This window comes from Zalophus californianus, chromosome 2, assembly GCF_009762305.2.
Source record: "Zalophus californianus isolate mZalCal1 chromosome 2, mZalCal1.pri.v2, whole genome shotgun sequence".
Taxonomy (NCBI): Eukaryota; Metazoa; Chordata; class Mammalia; order Carnivora; family Otariidae; genus Zalophus; species Zalophus californianus.
The window spans coordinates 166,531,091-166,554,736 of NC_045596.1; the positions used below are offsets into that span (position 1 = coordinate 166,531,091).

Consider the following 23,646-nt stretch of genomic DNA (forward strand, 5'->3'; position numbering starts at 1 on the left):
TGGAGCGACGTCCCTCAGTGGAGCCGACTTCTAAAAGTTCCAATTTTGTGCTCCACTGCTCTATCACTTGCCAGAAGCGGCCAACGGAGGTCCCCTCACCTGCCATCTTCCTCCTGAATATTGCCTCGGATTCACTTCTCTGCACGTCCTACCTTCCAGAAAGGGTCGCTTTTCTGTTGAGTTGTTGCTATTCTTTTCTTTGATCTCCTGTTGAGTTCATAGGTGTTCAGAATGGTTTGGTCCCTATCCAGCTGAATTCCTGAGACTAATCGAAATCCAGGTCTCCTACTCCTCTGCCATCTTGCTCCATGCCCATGATAGTTAATTTTATATGTCAACTTGGCTGGGCTACATTGCCCAGATGGTCATATTTTCTGGGAATTCCTGTGAGCGTGTTTTTGAATAAGTTAAAATCTAAATCAGTGAACTTTGAGTAAAGCAGATTGTCCTCCATAATCTGGATGGGGCTCATGCAATCAGGTGAAGTCCTCAATGAAACAAAAGGATTGACCACCTCTTTAGTAAGACAGAATTCTCCAGATGATTACCTTTGTACTGAAACTGTAGCATCAGCTCACCCTGGGTCTCTAATCTGATGGTTTCTAGACCTGAAGTACAACATCAATTCTCACTGGGTTTCCAGCCTACTGGCCTTTTCTTTCCAGGTTTTGAACTTGCTAACCTCCATAATTATGTGATTCAATTCCTTATAATAAATCTAATTATAAGAAATAATCATACACATCCTACTGGTCCTGTTTTTCTGGGGAACCCTGAATAACTGAGTATAAAAGACTGATAATGGCAATTCAAGATAATAAAAATGTCATTAATGAATAAAGTACACCCAAGATATTCCACATTATTAAAGAATAATTTTTTTGAAAAAAAGTCCTGAATTAAAAAAAAAATCTTAAGAAACCCTAATAAAAAACATTGAGATATAATATGATTAATATATTAGACTTTATAAATAAATAAGGAAGAATCTTAAAGGCATCTTGGCCTCAAAGTCACCCATAAAAGTAGAGAAACAGACTGGCTTTGGCCTTTGCCAAATGAAGTGCTTATAAGATAGTGCATAATGTATATGTAGGATGCATAGAACAGCTTCTCTGGATGGCATAAAAATTCCAACAAATTTTTATCTAGTCAAGTTGCCATTATAGTATAAAACCATTTGTACTTTTTCAAGAATCTTGAGACTATAGTATGTATGGGACTTTGAGGCACTATGCTTTAAGCCAGTACAGCAAAACAGAAATGAAACAATTTAACAGATTTATGTAGAAAACCACAGGACCATATCGATAGTTCCAAAAATATCATTTGGTCAAACTCAACATCCATTCATGATAAAAACTAGGATGTAGAAAACTTCCTTGATCTCTCTGTGCCCCCTCACATGAGCATAAAAAATAAAAACAGCCATCTGCAAAGTAGAAAGAGTGCTCTCACCAGATGCCACATCTGCTGGTGCCTTGATCTTAAACTTCCTAGCCTCCAGAACTGTGAGAAGTAAGTGTACATTGTTCAAGCCACCTCGTTTATGGCATATTTATTAGAGCATGAACTGACTAAAATAGCCTGTCAGATTAGAAATAGTGCAAGGCTGTCTGCCCTCACTATTTCTAGCAAACTCTTTTCCTAGAGTTCCTAGAGAGTTCAATAGGAGAAAGAATAATAAAGGGCATACTGTTTTGAAAGAAAAATCATGTCCTTTTTTTTTTCAGTGACCTAACTCAGTACATAGAAAATTTTAAACAATCTCCACCAAAGTTATCAGTACTAATAAGAAAGTCTAACAAGGTCACACGAAATAAAGAAATTGATATGGTTAAAATATTTATTTTCCTCAAACGGATCTGTAGATTCAGTGTAATCCCAAACAAAATTCCAGAAAACACTTTTGTGGAAATTGTTCTCAATTTTATAAAGAGCGATGCAAACTACTCTCATAGTTTTAAAAATAAGAACAAGATGAAGGACTTACATTATTTTTTTCTTAAAGAGCCAGAGAGTAAATATTTTTGATTTGTGGGGCAGATGGTCTGTTGCAGCTACTTCACTCAACATTTGTGGCATGAAGAGAGCATAGAGGATGTATAAACAAATGGGTATGCCTCTGTAACAATAAAATATTTTTCTATAAAACAGGTAGCCATATCTCAGGCCATAGTTTGCTGACCCCTGCTATAGAGATGCATATTGTGTTATTGATATAAATGTAGACATATAGATCAGTAGATCAGAATAGATCAGAAATACACCCACATGCTGTTGGCTGATTGATTTTCCACGAAGGTGCTAATAAAGACTTTGAAAGACTAAAGAATGACCTATTCAATGAGTGGTGCTAAAATACTTGATATTCACATGAAATAAAATCAATTTTAGCCCTTATTCAGAAAAACTGAATTAGAGCATGGACTTAAATGTCAAGGCTAAACAAAATTTCTGGGGAACTTAAGAGAAACCAAATTAATGAGCCATAAGCCTGTGAAAGATGTTCAGTTATGAAAGATGTTCAATATCATTCATTAATCATCAGGGAACTGCAAATTAAAACCTCAATGAGATATTTATGCCGACCAATAGGAATGGATACAATGACAGAGACTTATAATACCAAATACAGGCAAAAATATGGAGTAATTGGCACTCTTTTTATTTCTTGGTAAAAATGGAGAATAATCAAACTGTTTTAAAAAGAAATCTGGCATTTTTCAGAGGAATGTTGAAAAAGAAAAGCAGAGCTGTGGCATCACAATTCTGGACTTCCAGCTCTATTACAAAGCTGTCATCATCAAGACAGTATGGTACTGGCACAAAAACAGATACATAGATCAATGGAACAGAATAGAGAGCCCAGAAATGGACCCTCAACTCTATGGTCAACTAATCTTTGACAAAGCAGGAATGTCCAATGGAAAAAAGTCTCTTCAACAAATGGTGTGGGGAAAATTGGACAGCCACATGCAGAAGAATGAAACTGGACATTTCCTTACACCACACACAAAAATAGACTCAAAATGGTTGAAAGACCTCAATGTGAGACAGGAGTCCATCAACATCCTAAAGGAGAACACAGGCAGCAACCTCTTCAACCTCTAGTCGCAGCAACTTCTTCCTAGAAACATCGACAAAGGCAAGGGAAGCAAGAGGAAAAATGAACTATTGGGACTTCATCAAGATAAAAAGCTTTTGCACAGCAAAAGAAATAGTCAACAAAACCAAAAGACAACCAACAGAATGGGAGAAGATATTTGCAAATGACATATCAGATAAAGGGCTAGTATCCAAAATCTATAAAGAACTTATCAAACTCAACACCCAAAGAACAAATGATCCAATCAAGAAATGGGCAGAAGACATGAACAGACATTTTTCCAAAGAAGACATCCACATGGCCAACAGACACAGGAAAAAGTGCTCAGCATCACTCGGCATCAGGGAAATCCAAATCAAAACCTCAATGAAATAATCACCTCACACCAGTCAGAATGGCTAAAATTAACAAGTTAGGAAATGACAGATGTTGGTGGGGATGCGGAGAAGGGGGAACCCTCCTACACTGTTGGTGGGAATGCAAGCTGGTGCAACCACTCTGGAAAACAGTATGGATGTTCCTCAAAAAGTTGAAAATAGAGTTACTGTACGATCCAGCAATTGCACTACTGGGTATTTACCCCAAAGGTACAAATGTAGGGATCCGAAGGGGTATGTGCACCCCGATGTTTATAGCAGCAATGTCCACCATAGCCAAACTGTTGAAAGAGCCAAGATGTCCATCCACAGATGAATGGATAAAGAAGATGTGATATATATATATATATATACACACACACACACAATGGAATACACACACACACACACACACACACAAACACACACAATGGAATATTATGCAGCCATCAAAAGGAATGAGATCTTGCCATTTGCAACGACGTGGATGGAACTGGAGGGTATTATGATGAGCGAAATAAGTCAATCAGAGAAAGACATGTATCATATGATCTCACTGATATGAAGAATTCTTAATCTCAGGAAACAAACTGAGGGTTGCTGGAGTGGTGGGGGGTGGGAGGGATGGTGTGGCTGGGTGATAGACATTGGGGAGGGTATGTGCTATGGTAGCACCGTGAATTGTGTAAGGCTGTTGAATCACAGACCTGTACCTCTGAAACAAATAATACATTATATGTTACAAAGAAAAAGAAAAGAAGAAGAAGAAGATAGCAGGAGGGGAAGAATGAAGTGGGGGGAATTGGAGGGGGAGATGAACCATGAGAGACTATGGACTCTGAGCAACAAACTGAGGGTTCTAGAGGGGAGGGGGTGGGGTGATGGGTTAGCCTGGTGATGGGTATTAAAGAGGGCACGTTCTATGTGGAGCACTGGGTGTTATATGCAAACAATGAATCATGGAACACTACATCAAAAACTAATGATGTAATGTATGGTGATTAACATAACATAATAAAAAAGAGAAAAAAAGAAAGAAATCTGGCATTTTTGTCCTACTTTACACACCCATAATTACCATATGACTCAGGTATTCTCTTTTAAGAATTTTCCAAGAAAAATTAAAGAACATAATTGCACAAAGACCTCTACATGGATATGCATAGTTTTATTTATAATAGCTACAATTTCTAAATAATCCAAGTGATCATCAACAGGTAAATGTATAAAGAAATTGGGATATAATTGTAAAATGACACACTACTTAGCAATAAACACTAATGAATTATTAAGAATCACAGCATAACAGATAAATGCTGAGTGAAAGAAGCCAGATATAAGAGTATGTGACATATGATTCCAGTTTTATGAAATTCTAGAATAGATTATTCTAACCTATGGTTAGAGAGAGCAGATCATTAATTGCCTTGAGTTATGTGGGCTCTTGACTTGGAAGAGGGTGATGGAAACATTCTTTGTCTTATTTATAGAAATGGTTACATGGGTATATACATTAATATCAATTTATATAACTGTGATAGAGTTAACATAAATAAAGTATAAAAACAATGAGAAATTAAAGGCAATTTGGGAGAAAGATGATGGGAGTTAATTTAGCTTGAAGGTTGGAGGAGGGTCTAAGAGGAAAGTTTTGAGAAAAGGAAACATGGCTTTTCCTTCATTTCACTAACTTTTTTGAGGATTCTAATTATAAAGAATATAAGAGGAAAGCTTTCGATTTGTTCCTAAAATTTTTATTTGGAATCTCACCTTATTTTTTCAGGGGCCTCCATCATCTTATTTTGCTATCACTTATATCTATATCTTTATGTATCTGTAGCGAACTATCCTATCTATCTATCATCTATCTATCTGCCTATCATCATCTGTCTGTCTATCCCTTTCTCTCTGTGTGTGCGTGTGTGTGTGTATATATGTGAGAATAACAAACAATATAAGAATTTTTTCTTATAGAATGTTTTATTTTTATGTTTTATTTTTATGTTTTATTTAATTCATGTCTTCTGTTTTACAGAAAGATTCAGATGAACTATTGGAAAGAATTCTGAAAATACAAATCATTATGGATAAAGCTTTGGTATGCATTATTGATATTGATAATATTTTTGTTTTGTGTTTAAATTCAAAGGGAATATGAAAATGAAAATTCCACTTGTCTGAAATACAGGTATATTTTACTCTGTTCAAAATATGTATCTGAGTGTAGCAGGACATAAAGAAATGTCAATTGCCTTTACATTGGCATTGAGGGGACTAATATTTATAGTATTGATTTCAAAATCAATATAGAATTCTAGCAAAGATGTATAATTTGTATGTATGAAGAGTTCTACTACATTATAATCTAGTCAATTATAATGAGCTGCATATATTTCTGGATCCGCCCCAAATAGTGATGAAACTCTTACATAAATTAATTTTTATTTTTAAAATAAGCTATTTAATTATTGAATTGGAGATTCCTGTTATTAAAAAGTATTTTTTATAAGATTATTTTATGCTTTATAATTTCGTGGATTCTCTTAAATTCTCTGATGGAAATTTTATATTTTAAAAATGGGAAGAATTATTCATAGGAATGTTCATTTAGTTAGGGAATATATTTTTTAAAGATTTTATTTATTTATTTGAAAGAAAGAGCATGAGCAGAGTGAGGGCAGAGGGAGAAGCAGACTCCCCGTTGGTCAGGGAGCCCATGGTGAGACTCCATCCTGGGACTCCGAGATCATGACCTGAGCTGAAGGCAGACACTTAACCAATGAACCACCCAGGTGCCCCAGTTAGGGAAATTTTTGTTTATATAATCAGTTTTTAGCAAAGCCATTTTGTTTAGCAATTACGAAATCTGATCTTTCATTATTACTGATATTTTTGCATAAGGTCTGTCAATAAGTGCATAATTTTCAAAATTAGTTTTTGTTGATAAAAGGAAATATTTAGATCTTTACATAATTTTTTATAAAAACAGCAGGAAAAAGTAGACAACATAATAATAAAGAAAAAAGCACATATAATTTTATATGCACATTTCCTTTCTTTTATTTAAACATGTATGTGTAAGTTCTTATACCTTTGTTTTGTATATGCTGTTCTGTAAATTATTTTATAATGTTTTCCCACATATTAATGAAATATATTATTTCAATTTAATTTTAACATTCACCTAGTGTCTGATTAATATATTTAATATAATTTAATGTATTTTACTAGCTAATGCCCTTTGGGGGCATTTAGATTTAGGTTTTGGTTGTTACATGAGGAATAATACTCACAAGCATTGAAATTATGCTCTGCCACAGCTGCCCCCATGAAGTTGCTAAAATTAAATCTAGACGGCCTACTTTCCTCTCTCCATTTAACTGAATACCTTCTTCCTTTCCAATAAAAACAGAAGGCATTTTCAATGCAAATGTCATCATGAGAAAACAACAACAAAGAACTCTAGAGCTTTTATATCTTATGATTAGTATTCCCTCTTTTTTATGTTTATCTGTCTTAAATTTTAAAGTATGACTTTGTAAACTATTTTTTTCCTTACTCAGATAATCCCTGCTTTTTCATTAGAATGTTTAGTTGATTTATGTTTATCAAAATTACTAATACTGTGGATGTAGGTTAAGTACTGCTATGCTCTTAGTGTTCTACTCTTCCTATTAGTTATTTGTTCTTTTGTTCCTCCTTTACTACCCTTGGATTAATGGGTTATTTTTAGTTTTTATCTTTATCTCCTATATTGGTTTTTTCTGTGATCTCTCTTTATCCCCCACATCTTACCCCAGTGGTTTCTTTATTGGTTTGAATTTACATTCCTAACTAGAATTAATATTATATCACTTCACATATAATGTAAAAGCTTTATAACACTAAAGTTCCATTTAACCCTGATGTGGATATTAACTCCTTAACAGATACAGCATTTGCAGATATCTTCTCTTGTTCAGTAGGTTTCTTTTCTGTTTTGTTAATGATTTCTTTCACCATGCAAAAGCTTTTTTTTCCCCAAAAGCTTTTCATTTTGATGTAGTTCCAATAGTTTATTTTTGCTTTTGTTTCCCTTGCCTTAGAATAAATATCTAGAAAAATGTTGCTATGGTTGATGTCAGAGAATTATTCCCTGTGCTCTCTTCTAGGATTTTTATGATTTCATGTCTCACATTTACATCTTTACATTTTGAGTTTAGTTTTGTGTATGATGTTAGAAAGTGGTCCAGTTTCATTCTTTTCATGTAGCTGTCCAGTTTTTGCAACATCATTTATGGAACAAATTGTCTTTTCCCCATCATATATGCTTGCCTTCTTTGTCATAGATTAATTGGCTATATAATTGTGGGTTTATTTCTGGGCTTTCTATTCTGTTCCATTGATCCATGTGTCTACTTTTGTGCCAATACCATATTGTTTTGATTACTACAGCTTTGTAATATATCTTGAAATATGGAATTGTGTTACCTCCAGCTTTGTTCTTCTTGCTTAACATTGCTTTGGCTATTTGGGATCTTTGTGGTTCCATTACAGAGCCATGAAATAGAATGAGGTCATGCTATTTGTGACAACATGGATGGATCTAGAAGCTATTGTGTTAAATGATGTAAATCAGACTGAGAAAAACAAGTACCATATGATTTTACTCATATGTGGAATCTAAAAAAATAAAATAAACAAGAAGCAGAATTAGACATATAAACATAGAGAAAAAACTGATGGCTGCCAAAGTGGAGGGAGTTGGGGATTAGGTAAAATGGGTGAAAGGGAGTGGGAGATACAGTCTTCTAGTTATGGAATGAATGTTATGGGAATAAAAGGCACAGCATAACATTAGAAATAGAGTCAGTGATATTGTAATAGCTTTGTATGGTGACAAATAGGAGCTACATTTGTGGTGAGCATAGGGTAATGTTTATACTTTTGGAATTACTATGCTGTACACCTGAAACTGATGTAACATTTTGTGTCAACTGCACTCAAATAAAGAATTAATGAAAATAATCGTAAAAATAAACCTGTGATTTTTTTAAACCAAACTTATCAATTTATACAGGACCTAAGGACCATAAACTCTTTTGTAATTTCTCGGCACCCTGTGGTCTCAAATCCAGCTTTTAATTTTTTTAATTTTTTATATAAATTCAATTAGCCAACATATAGTACATCAATAGTTTCAGGTGTAGTGTTCCGTCTGTGATGTTATTATATTTTACTTTGCCATGTGTTATAAACCACAAAATAAATTATTTTTTTAAATATTCAATTTTTTGAAGAAATTAAGGAAAAGAAAAAAGAATTTAATTTTTCCCTCATGTTTACCATTTTCTTTTTTTTAATTATTTTTTAAAATTCTTTTTTCTATTCTTTTTTTTAAAGATTTATTTATTTTGAGAGAGTGAGAATGAGAGAGAGAGAGAGAGTACATGAGAGGGGGGAGGGTTAGAGGGAGAAGCAGGCTCCCCGCTGAGCAGGGAGCCCGATGAGGGACCTGATCCCAGGACTCCAGGATCATGACCTGAGCCGAAGGCAGTCGCTTAACCAACTGAGCCACCCAGGCGCCCCCATGTTTACCATTTTCAAAGCTCTTCTTTCCTTCTTATAAGTCTGTGTTTCTGATATTTCTGTTTAGCTTGTTGATGAATTTGCTTCAGCTTTTGCTCATCTGAAATCATTTTTATTTCATCTTCACTTTTTAAATATTTTATTTGGAAATATTTTCAAACTTTCAAAAAAGTTGCAAGAATTGTGCTATGGTGAGTGCTGTGAATTGTGTAAGACTGTTGAATCACAGATCTGTACCTCTGAAACAAATAATACATTATATATTAAAAAAAAAAGAAGATAGCAGGAGGGGAAGAATGAAGGGGGGAATCGGAGGGGGAGATGAATCATGAGAGACAATGGACTCTGAAAAACAAACTGAGGGTTCTAGAGGGGAGGGGGGTGGGGGGATGGGTTAGCCCAGTGATAGGTATTAAAGAGGGCATGTTCTGCATGGAGCACTGGGTGTTATACGCAAACAATGAATCATGGAACACTACATCAAAAACTAATGATGTACTGTATGGTGATTAACATAATAAAAAAAGGCAAGAAATAGTTATACTCTCTTTATTAGGATTTATTAATATTGTATCCCATTATCACTTGTGCTCTATTTGAAAGTAAGTTGTAAATTGCATCATGGAGCTTTTTTTTTTCAGTGTATGTTTACCTAGAATAAGATCATTATCTTATATAACCACAATAGGGTTATCCATGTAAGGAAAAATAACATTGTTAAAATACTTTTTATCAAGTCTACCATAACTTAATTGCGTTATAGTTGGACAATGTGATCTAAGTGACAGTTTTATATTCAAAGAACTCTTTAATGGCCTAATATGGGTGAATTTATACAAAACTTCCATGTATGTTTGAAAAATATATATATATGTGTATATATATATATACACATTCTTTCATTGTTTTATATAAGCCTTTATTCACCTTCACTCATACCACACATGCTGCACTGTGCATAAATATACAATATGATTTATTGGAAAAGAGAAATAGCAAAGTACAAATAGTTTCTAGAGACCTAGGAGGATAACATCTCTTTTGTCTGTATCAGACAACTCTATCCATTACATTTTTTTTTCTGTTAGTAGTTTTTGCAGACCTGCTGCAGATTTTTGAAGCTCTCAAGCTGCCACTTTTCATGTTTTCACCAAAAACTTAGAAATGTGTGTTCACATACAACTAAAGTATTTAAGAGAAAATATGTGATTTTTGTCTCCTTGAATGAAGACAATTGCTTGAATTTATTTTTATTATTATGGTACATTGTTTATCCAGGATATGTAGTATGTTATCTTATTGTAATGAAGATAAATGGTGACATATGATATAGCAGGTAAAAATGACTTAGTAGCTTAGAGATTTGAGTCCTGCTTCTTATCTTTAGTAGTTATATGATCTTGGAAACTTACCTTTCAAACCTCCATTTTATATGTGTAAAGAGGAAAATAATCACAACCTTCTCATTTTAATATTATTGATTAATATGCAAGCTCCCTAGGTTTAAGCTTAAAACTTACTAAGCCATTGATAAACCTTAATTCGGTTTTTTTTCCTTTCACTGAGCACCACCTTATTTTAACATTTTATATCCATTTAAAATGTGGTACTTTAAAGAGGGTACTTTAAAATGGAGCACTGGGTGCTACGCAAACAATGAATCATGGAACACTGTTCTAGAGGGGAGGGGGGAAGGGGATGGGTTAGCCTGGTGATGGGTATTAAAGAGGGAATGTTCTGCATGGAGCACTGGGTGTTATACACAAACAATGAATCAGGGAACACTACATCAAAAACTAATAATGTAATGTATGGTGATTAACATAACAATAAAAATAAAAAAACTAATGATGTAATGTGTGGTGATTAACATTAACAATATAAAATTAAAAATAATTAATTAAAAAATAAAATGTGGTACTTTAGTAATTTTCAGTAGTGAAACAAAATTTGTCTTTCAGTTTGATTACATGGGCTCTGAAGTGGCATTTGCAGCTGAGAAAGTTGTCCATATCTTTGGTCTTATCAACATTGTAAGTATTTATGTTTCATTTAAATATTAAACATTCCTGTTAATGCAATAACATTGTTTGTATAAATAACATTTTCAATTTTATTAAAAAGTATATTTCTACCAACTAGTTTCACCCACCAATGGATTCCATTTCCAAAAATGAGTAAACTGAATCTATTAGCATTAGGTATAGAGATGTAATATAATACTTATGACTACCTAAACCTGTATGTGGTGTATCTTCTATTTTTAGATGTTTTCCCAGCTTAAAGTGACTGTGAAGCTAACTTCTTTGGAGCTCTGGTCAGATCAAAATAAGATTTCAACTAAGGGGGATGCAGATGAAGTACTACAAAGACTTGTTTCATGGAAAGAACAATTTTTGTTTCAAAGATCTCATGATATGGCATATTTATTAATGTGAGTGCATTTTTTGCATTGATATAGGGCTTATCAAATTATATGATATGTTAACTATCAAAATTATATATAAAATGTGTTATGTATAATGACAAGAAACCTCAAAAATTGTACGTATACTGTTAGCAAAATGCAAAATATAAAAATCTAATAACAATGTAAGACACTAAAACATGGTAGGCCATTATTCTCAGAGTAGACTGTTCATCCATGGAAATGTAATAAACTTGAAAATTTGGAAAGCCTTGGTAGAGACATGGGGCCTCAAAGGTTTTAAAGATTTTCTCAGAGGTAAGTAATTGAAACCATCATTTTAACATTAAATAAAATATAAATTAGTTAATAGAATTCAGTAATTGCATATAAAGTGGTTACAATGCAAAACATTTAAATAGTAATATGGTTACCTTCTGATATATACTGACCCAAGGTGTAGCTATATAACTGCAAGCATTGTATCTTTCAAAAGTCTTCTTTTTGCTTGACTAATTTGATTACATGGAAAAATTAAAACGCAATTCTGAAGGTCTTAAGCAATATGGAATACATTTATACATCTATTGGTGTTTCCTGTGGCATTTAAGGTCAGATTTAGGGACTTAGGAGCAATATTAATAGGACTGAAATGGTGAGGACACTTTCTGTGCCCTATCTCTTTTTGTTAGCATACTGCACGTTCTCTTTTCTCTCCCTGTCCTCCAATCCTATATTTTTTACACACCTTAAAGGACCACTGTGTGCAAATCATGGCAGTAGGTTATCGTGACTTGTACACTTTAGAATTATATCCATCTAGTGGTGGCACCTGTGATGATTAATGTTTTGGAAGGATTAGGCACTGTTGGGTTTTGGGCTGTGTATCATATAATGTTAAAGTAGACTTTAGAACTTAACTTTGTAGGAACTGTGGGAGATTACCCAAATACAAAATGATTGAAAACATTAGATGCGATATGTGATATTCAAGTTTCAAAAAACAGCTTTCTTTACTGAGGAATCCAATTCTTAAAAGGTCATTAAGTTATTAATAATTTAAAATACATTTATTTACAAGAAAAATTTTGTTATTTAGTTATAGGGATCATCCTAATTACGTGGGAGCAACATATCATGGAATGGCATGCAATCCAAAATTCGCTACAGGAATTGCTCTGGTATGCATTTTACTCCCAACTATTCAGTAATTATATCATATTTTGAAAGTTAATATCCACTTCAAGGAGCCAAATACATATAGTATATTTACCATGCTGTTTTGACACATTTTTATAAAATATTTTTATTTGGATTTTGAAACTCAAATATTACAATTTTTAAAAGTTTTTTTGTGGTAAAATACACAGAACATGAAATTTATGATCTTACAGTAATGTTATGTGTGTTCCATTGCTGTGTAACAGATCTCCAGAACTCTTCGTCTTGCATATCTGTAGCTTTGTACCTTTTAACCAACATGGCCCCATTTTCCAAACCCTCTAGCCCCTGGCATCCACCATTCTACTGTCTGCTTCTGTGAGTTGACATTTTTATTCCACATATAATGGTGATCATATAATATTTGTCTTCAAATGTCTGGCTTATTTCTCTTAATATAGTACCATCTAGGTTCATCCATGTCATTGCAAATAGCAGAATTTCATTATTTTTATGGCTGAATAACATTCCATTCTATGTGTGTATATATAGGTGACATTTTATTTTTCCATTCTTCTGTCAATGAACACTTAAGCTGTTTTCAACACCTTGCTATCATAAATAATGCGCAATGAATGTGGGAGTGCAGATATATCTTTATGATACTGATTTGAGTTATTTTGGATAAAAATGCAAAAGTGGGTTTGATGGATCATATGGTAATCCTATCTTTAATATTTTGAACCATCATACTGATTTTTGAGAGTGGTTGTGCAATTTTATAATCCCACCAGCAGTTCACATTATGGTCATCATATCCTCGCCAACACTTGTTATTTTCTGTGGTTGCCTTTTTTTTTTTTAATGGTAGCCATTCTATTGGGTATGTAGTGATATCTCAATGTGGTTTTGATTTGCATTTCTATGATTATTAGTAATATTGAGAATTTTTCCATACGCTTTTTAGTCTTTTGTATATCCTCTCTGGAGAAATGTCTATTCAAGTCTTTAGCCTGTTTTTGAATTGGTTTATATGAATTTGATTTTTTTATTCTTGGATTTTAGGAGTTCTTTATATTTTGGATGTTAATCTGTTACCAGATATATGATTTGCAAACATTCCCCCTCATTTTGTAGGTTGCCTTTATACTCTGTTGATCATGTCCTTTGAAACACAAAAGTTTTATGTTTGGTGTAGTCCCGTTTGTCCATTTTTGCTTTTGTTGCCTGTACTTTTGGCATCATATCTAAGAAATCATTGTCAAACCTAATGTGATGAAGATTTCCCCCTATGTTTTCTTTTAGGAGTTTTATAGTTTGAGGTCTTACATTTGGATTTTTAAGCCATTTTGAGTTAATTTTTGTATATGGTGAAATATAGAGGTCCAAATTCATTCTTCTGTATGTACATATCCAATGTTCCCATCACCATTTATTGAAAAAGCTATCTTTTCTCCATTGAGTATACTTGTTGAAGAAACTGTCCTTTCTGCATTATGTCATCTTGGCACACTTTTATAGATCATTTAACCATATATGCAAGGGTTTATTTCTAGGCTCTCTAACCTATTTCAGTGATATACATATCTATCTTTATGGCAGTACCATAAGGTTCTGATTACTTTGCTTTATAATAATATGTTTTGAAATAAGGAAATGTGCATCCTTCAACTCTATTCTTCTTTTTTTTTGAAATTGACATGGTTATTTAGAGTCCCTTGAGACTCCATATTAATTTGGGGATTATTTTTTTTCTATTTCTATTAACAGCTTAACTTCAATCGCATACAAAAGCACTACTCCTTTATAATTCTACTTCACACTTTATGTTACTACATAGATTATAGGATTTGTTTGGTTTGGTTTGGTTTGGTATTTGTCCTTCCAATTCTATACAATATTTAAAAGTCAATTTATTCACCAAAATTACAATACTGCATGTTACAATATTTGTCCATGTATTTACCTGTATTAGAGAACTTTATAATTTCCTTTTATCTTCAGGTTGCTGTCTAGCATCCTTTCTTTTCGACATGACAGCCTCCATTTAACATTTCTTATAGATCAGGTCTAGTGGTAATTAACTTTTGTTCATTGCCTCAGATTTTATTTTTCTGAAAAAATGTTCATATCTTCATTATATTTTGAAATACAGTTTTGCCTGATAATGATAATTTTGGTTGAGAGTTTCTTTCAGCACTTGAAAAGTATTCATCCCAATCCCTTCTGACCTATAAGGTTTCTCCTGAGAAATCTATTGATAATCTTATGGAAGCTCCCTTATATGTGACAAGTCAATTCTGTCTAGATGCTTTCAAGATTCTCTCCTTGTCTTTGGCTATTGGGAACCTTGGTGAGTCACTTTGGATTTCCTGGTTGGAATTTGTTGAGCTTCTTTTGTATGTTCACTCAGATTTCTGAAGTTTATACTCATTATTTCTCCAAATAAACTTTCTGTCCCTTTCTTTCTCTCTTCTCTTTCTCAGACTCATTATAGGAATAATACATATATTGGTCTGCTTGTTGATGTCAGTAGGTTTTTTAAATATTCTTCATTCTTTTTTTCTTTTTGTTTTTCTCACTGGATGATTTCAAATGATCAGTTTTCATGTCTTATTCTTTCTTTTGCCTGATCAAATCTGATTTTAAATGAATTTTGCAGTTCATTTATTGTTCTTTTCAGCTCTAGAATTTTTTTATAATAGTTAAAATCCCCTTGTTGATATCTATACCCATATTTATTTAGATATGTATGGCTAGTTCATCATTTTAAAATCATTTAATGTAACCAATTCCATCAATAGGCTAAACTAGAAAAATTGATCATATCAATAGATGCAGAAAAAGAATTTGACAAATCCAACACCGTTTGTGATGAAATTTAGGAAAGGAGGTCTAGAAAGGAATTTCCTTAACATAAGAAAGAACATCTAGAAAAAAAACCTATAGCTAACACCTCAGTGGTGAGAAACTAACTGCTTTCCCAGTGAGATCAGGAACAAGGCAAGACTGTAACTTGCCAGTCCTTTTCAGCTTTGTACTGGAAGGGCAAAACAATGGTAACACAAAATGCTGTGAGGATGTAGAGCAACAGAAACTCTCATTCATGAAGATGGGAATGCTAAATGGTACAGCCACTGCAGAAGACAGTTTGGCAATTTCTTACTCTTACCATATGATCCAGCATTTATCCTCTTGTCAGTCACCCAAATGAGTTGAAAATATATCCACACAAAATCGTGTACATTTATAGCAGCTTCATTTGTAATTACCAAAAATTAGAAGGAAACAAGATGTCTTTTAATAAGTGAAATTATAAACACAATGGAATAAATACATATAAAGGAATATTTTAGTCAGTGATTTAAGAAGTGGGCCAGTAAGCCATTAGAAGATATAGAGGAATCTAATATCATGTTCTTTTTTTTATCTTTTTCTTTTATTTTCTTTTTACAATTTTGACCTTTTTTCCCCCCGGTTTCAGGTCCCTTCTTATTCTTTAGTGTATATTTTTCTAGGATAATTGTTACCCTGTTAGCATTTTGTTCTCTCATTCATCTATTCTCCTCTGGACAAAATGACAAGATGGAAAAAATCACCACAAAAAAAGAACAAGAGGCAGTACTGACTCCAGGGACCTAATCAATACAGACATTAGTAAGATGTCAGAACTAGAGTTCAGAATGATGAATATAAATACACAAGCTGGGCTTGAAAAAAGCATGGAAGGTATTAGAGAAACCCTTTCTGGAGAAATAAAATAACTAAAATCTAACCAAGTCAAAATCAAAGAGGCTATTAATGAGGTGCAATAAAAAATGGGGGCTCTAACTGCTAGGATAAATGAAGCAAAGGGAGATTTAGTGATATATAAGACCAAATGATGGAAAATAAAGAGGCTGAGAAAAAGAGAGATCAACAACTATTGGATCATGAAGGCAGAAATCGAGAGATAAGTGATACCATAAGACTAAATAATATTAGGATAATTGGAATCCCAGAAGAAGAAGGAAGAGAGAGAGGGGCAGAAGGTATATTGGAGCAAATTATGGCAGAGAACTTCCTTAATTTAGGAAGGAAACAGGCATCGAAATCCAGGAGACACAGAGAACCGCCGCCCTCAAAATCAACAAAAATAGGTCAACACCCCAACATCTAATAGTAAAACTTATGAGTCTCAGAGACAAAGAGAAAATCCTGAAAGCAGCTTGGGATAAGAGATCTGTAACCTACAATGGTAGAAACATTAGATTGGCAACAGACCTATCCACAAAGACCTGGCAGGCCAGAAAGGACTGGCATGATATATTCAGACCACTAAATGAGAAAAATATGCAGCCAAGAATACTATATCCAACTAGGCTGTCAGGAAAAAAAAAGGGGGGGAAGAGATAAAAAACTTCCAGGACAAACAAAAACTAAAGGAATTTGCAAACACGAAACCAGCCCTACAAGAAATATTGAAAGGGGTCCTCTAAGCAAAGAGAGAGCTTAAAAGTAACATAGACCAGAAAGGAACACAGACAATATACAGTAACAGTCACCTTACAGGCAATACAATGGCACTAAATTCATATCTTTCAATAGTTACCCTGAATGTAAATGGGCTAAATGCCCCAATCAAAACACACAGGGTATCAGATTGGATAAAAAAACAAGACCTATCAATATGCTGTCTGCAAGAGATTCATTTTAGACCCAAAGACACCCCCAGCTTGAAAGTGAGGGGGTGGAAAACAATTTACCATGCCAATGGACACCAAAAGAAAGATGGGATGTCAATCCTTATATCAGACAAATTAGATTTTAAAACAAAGACTGTAATAAGAGATGAAGAAGGACACTACATCATACTTAAAGGGTCTATCTAACAAGAAGATCTAACAATTGTAAATATCTATGCCCCTAACATGGGAGCAGCCAATTATATAAGCCAATTAATAACAAAGGCAAAGAAACACATTGACAACAATACAATAATAGTAGGGGACTTTAACACTCACCTCACTGAAATGGACAGATCATCTAAGCAAAAGATCAACAATGAAATAAAGACTTTAAATGACACACTGGACCAAAAGGACTTCACGGTTATATTCAGAACATCCATTCCAAAGCAACAGAATACACATTCTTCTCTAGTGCCCATGGAACATTCTCCAGAATAGATCACATCCTGGGTCACAAATCAGGTCTCAACTGGTACCAAAAGTTTGGGATCATTCCCTACATATGTTCAGACCGCAATGCTTTGAAACTGGATCTCAATCACAAGACGAAAGTCAGAACTCAAATACATGGAGGCTAAAGAGCATCCTACTAAACAATGAAAGGGACAACCAGGAAATTAAAGAAGAATTAAAAAAATTCATGGAAACAAATGAAAATGAAAACACAACTGTGCAAAATCTTTGGGATGCAGCAAAGGCTGTCCTAAAAGGAAAGTATATAGCAATACAAGCCTGTCTCAAGAAACAAGAAAGGTCTCAAATACACAACCTAACCCTACCCCTAAAGGAGCTGGAGAAAGAACAGCAAATAAAGCCTAAACCCAGCAGGAGAAGAGAAATAATAAAGATCAGAGCAGAAATCAATGAAATAGAAACCAAAAGAACAGTAGAACAGATCAACAAAACTAGGAGCTGATTCTTTGAAAGAATAAGATTGATAAACCCCTGGCCAGACTTATCAAAAAGAAAAGAGAACAGATGCAAATAATTAAAATCATGAATGAAAGAGGAGAGATCACAACCAACACCAAAGAAATACAAACAATTATAAGAACATATTATGAGCCACTATGTGCCAGCAAATTAGATAACCTGGAAGAAATGGATGCATTCCTAGAGATGTATAAACTACCAAAATTGAACCAGGAAGAAATAGAAAACCTGACCAGACATATAACCACTAAGGAAATTGAAGCAGTCATCAAAAATCTCCCAACAAACAAGAGCCCAGGGCAGATGGCTTCCCAAGGGAATTCTACCAAACATTTAAAGAATGAATGCCTATTCTTCTGAAACTGTTCCAAAATATAGAAATGGAAGGACGAAAACTTCCAAACTCATTTTATGAGGCCACCATTACCTTGATCCCCATACCAGACAAAGACCCCATCAAAAAGGAGAATTACAGACCAATATCCTTGATGAACATGGATGCAAAAATTCTCACCAAAATACTAGCCAATAGGACCCAACAGTACATTAAAAGGATTATTCCGAATGACCAAATAGGATTTATCTGTGGGCTGCAAGTTTGGTTCAACATCTGCAAATCAATCAATGTGATACGATACATGAATAAAAGAAAGAACAAGAACCATATGATCCTCTCAGTAGATGCAGAAAAAGCATTTGACAAAGTACAGCATCCTTTCTTGTAAGGGATGGTCCTTATCACCAGGCAGGGATGTCTACTATCACCACTGCTATTCAACATAGTATTAGAAGCCCTAACCAAAGCAATCAGACAACAAAAAGAAATAAAAGGCATCCAAATCGGCAAATAAGAAGTCCAACTTTCACTGTTTGTAGATAATATGATATTTTATGTGGAAAACCAAAAAGACACCACCTCAAAACTGCTAGAACTCACACAGGAACACAGAAAAGTGGCAGGATAGAAAATCAATGACCAGAATCAGTGGCATTCCTATTCACCAACAACAAGACAAAAGCAAGAGAAATTAAGGAGTCAATCCCATTTACAATTGCACCCAAAACCATAAGATACCTAGGAATAAATATAACCAAAGAGGCAAAGAATCTGTACTCAGAAAATTATAAAATACTCATGAAAGAAATTGAAGAAGACACAAAGAAATGGAAAAACATTCTATGCTCATGGATTGGAAGAACAAATATTGTGAAGATGTCAATGCTACCTAGAGCAATCTACACATTCAATGCAATCCTTATCAAAATACCATCCACTTTTTTCAAAGAAATGGAACAAATAATCCTAAAATTTGTATTGAACCAGAAAAGACCCCAAATAGCCAGAGGAATCTTGAAAAAGAAAGCAAAGCTTGTGGCTTCTCAATTCTGGACTTCAAGCTCTATTACAAAGCTGTCATCATCAAGACAGTATGGTACTGGCACAAAAACAGACATGTAGATCAATGGAACAGAATAGAGAGCCCAGAAATGGACCTTCAACTCTATGGTCAACTAATCTTCGACAAAGCAGGAAGGAATATCCAATGGAAAAAAGACAGTCTCTTCAACAAATGGTGTTGGGAAAATTGGACAGCCACATGCAGAAGAATGAAACTGGATCACTTTCTTACACCACACACAAAAATAGACTCAAAATGGTTGAAAGACCTCAATGTGAGACAGGACTCCATCAAAATCCTAAAGGGGAACACAGGCAACAACCTCTTCGACCTTAGCTGCAGCAACTTCTTCCTAGAAACATGACGAAAGGCAAGGGAAGCAAGGGCAAAAATGAACTACTGGGACTTCATCAATATAAGAAGCTTTTGCACAGCAAAAGAAACAGTCACAAAACCAAAAGACAACTGACAGAATGGGAGAAGATATTTTGCAAATGTCATATCAGATAAAAGGCTAGTATCCAAAACCTATAAAGAACTTATGAAACTCAACACCCAAAGAACAAATGATCCAATCAAGAAATGGGCAGAAGACATGAGTAGACATTTTTCCAAAGAAGACATCCAAATGGCCCACAGACACTTGAAAAAGTGCTCAACATTGCTCTGCATCAGGGAAATACAAATCAAAATCTCAATGAGATACCACCTCACCCCAGTCAGAATGGCTAAAATTAACAAGTCAGGAAATGATAGATGTTGGTAGGGATATAGAGAAAGGGGAACCCTCCTAGACTTTTGGTGGGAATGCAAGCTGGTGCAGCCACTCTGGAAAACAGTATAGAGGTTCCTCAAAAAGTTGAAAATAGAGCTACCATATAACCCAGCAATTGCACTACTGGGTATTTGCCCCAAAGATACAAATGTAGTGATCCAAATGGGTATGTGCAGTCCAATGTTTATAGCAGCAATGTCCACAATAGCGAAAGTATGGAAAGAGTCAAGATGCCCATCAACAGATGAATGGATAAAGGAGGGGTGGTGTATATATATATATTCCATTGTGTGTATATATATATATATATATATATATATATATACACACTGGAATATTTATGCAGCCATCAAAAAGTATGAAATCTTGCCATTTGCAATGACATCGATGGAACTGGAGGGTGTTATGCTGAGCGAAAGAAGTCAATCAGAGAAAGACATGTATCATATGATCTCACTGATATGAGGAATTCTTAATCTCAGGAAACAAACTGAGGGTTGCTGGAGAGTGGTGGGGGCTGGGAGGCGTGGGGTGCCTGGGTGATAGACATTGGGGAGGGTATGTGCTATGGTGAGTGATGTGAATTATGTAAAATTGTTGAATGACAGACCTGTACCTCTGAAAGAAATAATATAGTATCTTTTAAAAAAAAGAAGATAGTAGGAACGGAAAAATGAAGGTGGGGAATCGGAGGGGGAGACGAACCCTGAGAGACTGTCGACTGTGAGAAACAAACTGAGGGTTTTAGAGGGGAGGGGGTTGGGGAGATAGGTTAGCCTGGTGATGGGTATTAAAGAGGGCAGGTATTGAATGGAGCACTGGGTGTTATATGCAAACATGAATCATGGAACACTACATCAAAAACTAATGATGTAATGTATGGTGATTAACATAACATAATAAAATAAAAAAAAAGAAAATTAGAAATAATACAGCCCAGAAATAAAAAAATAAAAAAGAAGTGCTACTTGCCAGATGTTCTAGTATTCTGCCTTTTGAAGAAAGTTAATTTGATTTTCCCTCCTAAAACTATTTCTGTAGTCAAAACTAATTGCCAAGTCAACCTTTACGAATCTGTGTATTTTTTTCTGAATGTTCATTTGAAAAGTAATATAGTTACTGAAGCAATGCTTATTCTTATCAATTTAAAAAGACTTTAGGGGCACCTGGTTGGCTCGGTCAATTAAGGGTCCAACTCTGGATTTTGTCTCAGGTCATGATCTCAGGGTCATGAGATTGAGCCCCATGTTGGTTCTCTCTCAAATAAATAAATAAATAAATAAATAAATAATAAAAATAAATTAAAAACAAATTTAAAAAATAAAAAATGGGATTTAAATCAGTAATGTCTTAAAATCATGAGACTACATTAATCTTTTGTTATTTTTCAATGCCATTTGGACTAAAAATGCTATGACTCAAAGATAATAACAACATTTACCTATTTTTCCATATTTTTAAGCAAATAATGAGCTTTGGTGTATTGGTTCTTTTTTTTTAATTTGTATTTGCATTTACTTGAAAAGATAAAATACGTGAAGAAACAACTTAGATAACAATTCTGATTTTTTTTTCTTTTTAGTATCCACAGATAACCTTAGAGGCATTTTCAGTTGTTATGACACAGTTGCTTGGAGTTAGTCTGGGATTAACATATAATGATGATATCTTCACTTGTTACTGCCCAGGAACTACATGCATAATGAACACCAAAGCAATGTAAGGTTTTATTTTTGTCAAATCTATATCTTCTCTTGGGAAATGTTGTAGTATTTTTAAATGTATAATCTCTTTCAGGATAACCTGATTAAGAATATTTTTTATTAAATAAACATGCACTTATTTAATGTTTATTAAAGGAAGAGAGTATTTGATAGTGTAGAAAATGTGCTTAATCATTCTATATTCTATGTGATAGTGTAGAGAGAAGGTGGATGTTGATGATGACTTTCTGGGTAAAATTTATTCATTCACCCCCAGATTTTTAATGAGTATCTACTGTGTCCCGGTTATTGTGTTAGTTTGATTTACAAATGATTAACAAGATAGATAAGTCCTAAATATATTAGTCCATCAGGGACAGAAAATTAAAAAGTGGACATAAGAACAAACAAAATCTAAACAGTTTATGATAGCCAAGAAAAAAACGAATAGGGAAAATATGGGGAGAAAAAACTTTCTGATAAAGTGGTCTAGGAATAATTATGGAAATAATTATGTTGGGATCTGAAAGAGAAGGAACAAATCTGGTTATTAAAGAACTCAATGAAAACTTTTCAGTGAAACTAAGTGAAAACTTTTCAGTGAAACTTTTCTGTTACACTTGGATAACAACAAGCTTGAAAACTTGACAGACTGAAATAAGGAGGTTGCAGGGAGGATAAAAATGAAAAAAAAAAAAAACTGGGACTATAAGGAAGAATGTTTTAGACATAAGAAAAAGAAGTAACATAGAGTGAGACTAAAGAATTAGTCAGGGGAAGAAGTCCAGGATGTGATAAAGGAATGTAAGAAAGAGTCTGATCATGCATTCATGATGTGGGAACTGGGATTTTATAATAAATAAAATGAAATATATTCTTAATTGGTTCATTCAGTATGGATAATAAAAATTATCTTGTAAAATAAATGTAAAATATATCAGAGAGAACTATAATATAGTGATTTTGGGAAATGACAAATTTCACAACGATCAATAACAGTTTCTTAAGACTGAGAGAAAAGGAGATGTCAAGAATTATTTGTAGGTAGGGGTTCTGGATCAAGAAAGCAACATAGGAAGAATCTGAACTCATGTCCTCCCACAGACACAACAAATCCACAGCTATGTATGGAACATTTTCCTCTAAAAAAATATAAAAATTAGCTAAGGACTCCTACATATTGGGCAAATGAGAAAAAGCCCATATCAGAGTGGGTAGGGGAGGCTAAGACACAATGTTACATCTTTCTGTAATTCCCACCCCTCTCATGCCAACCCACAATTGGGAAGGAACTGAAATCAGGAGTTTCTTCTTGAGGAATAAAGGGTTTGAGCCCTCATTGGACACCCCAACTTTCAAGATAGCAGGTGCTCATTTGGCTCTCTCCATCTGTTGTACTCTAGAATGTCAATCTCTTCCACAGAGGAGCTTTTAGAGTTGTCTGGCATAGCACTTTTTGTGGCTGTTACCCAAAAGGCAATCCTTGATCACCTGGCTCTGGTGG

General features: G+C 34.1%; 1 protein-coding gene across 4 annotated transcripts in view; it reads left to right on the top strand.

The window, feature by feature from the left end:
• LOC113924922 (A disintegrin and metallopeptidase domain 3-like) overlaps positions 1-23,646 on the top strand; it is a 161,183-nt gene that overhangs the window by 54,071 nt on the left and 83,466 nt on the right. For all 4 annotated transcript variants that reach the window (XM_027599276.2, XM_027599277.2, XM_027599278.2 and 1 more), the window contains exons 7-11: positions 5,501-5,563; positions 10,995-11,066; positions 11,301-11,467; positions 12,540-12,621; positions 22,022-22,158. In XM_027599276.2, coding sequence (XP_027455077.2) covers positions 5,501-5,563; positions 10,995-11,066; positions 11,301-11,467; positions 12,540-12,621; positions 22,022-22,158 — 521 coding nt within the window. The remainder of the gene's footprint in view (positions 1-5,500; positions 5,564-10,994; positions 11,067-11,300; positions 11,468-12,539; positions 12,622-22,021; positions 22,159-23,646) is intronic.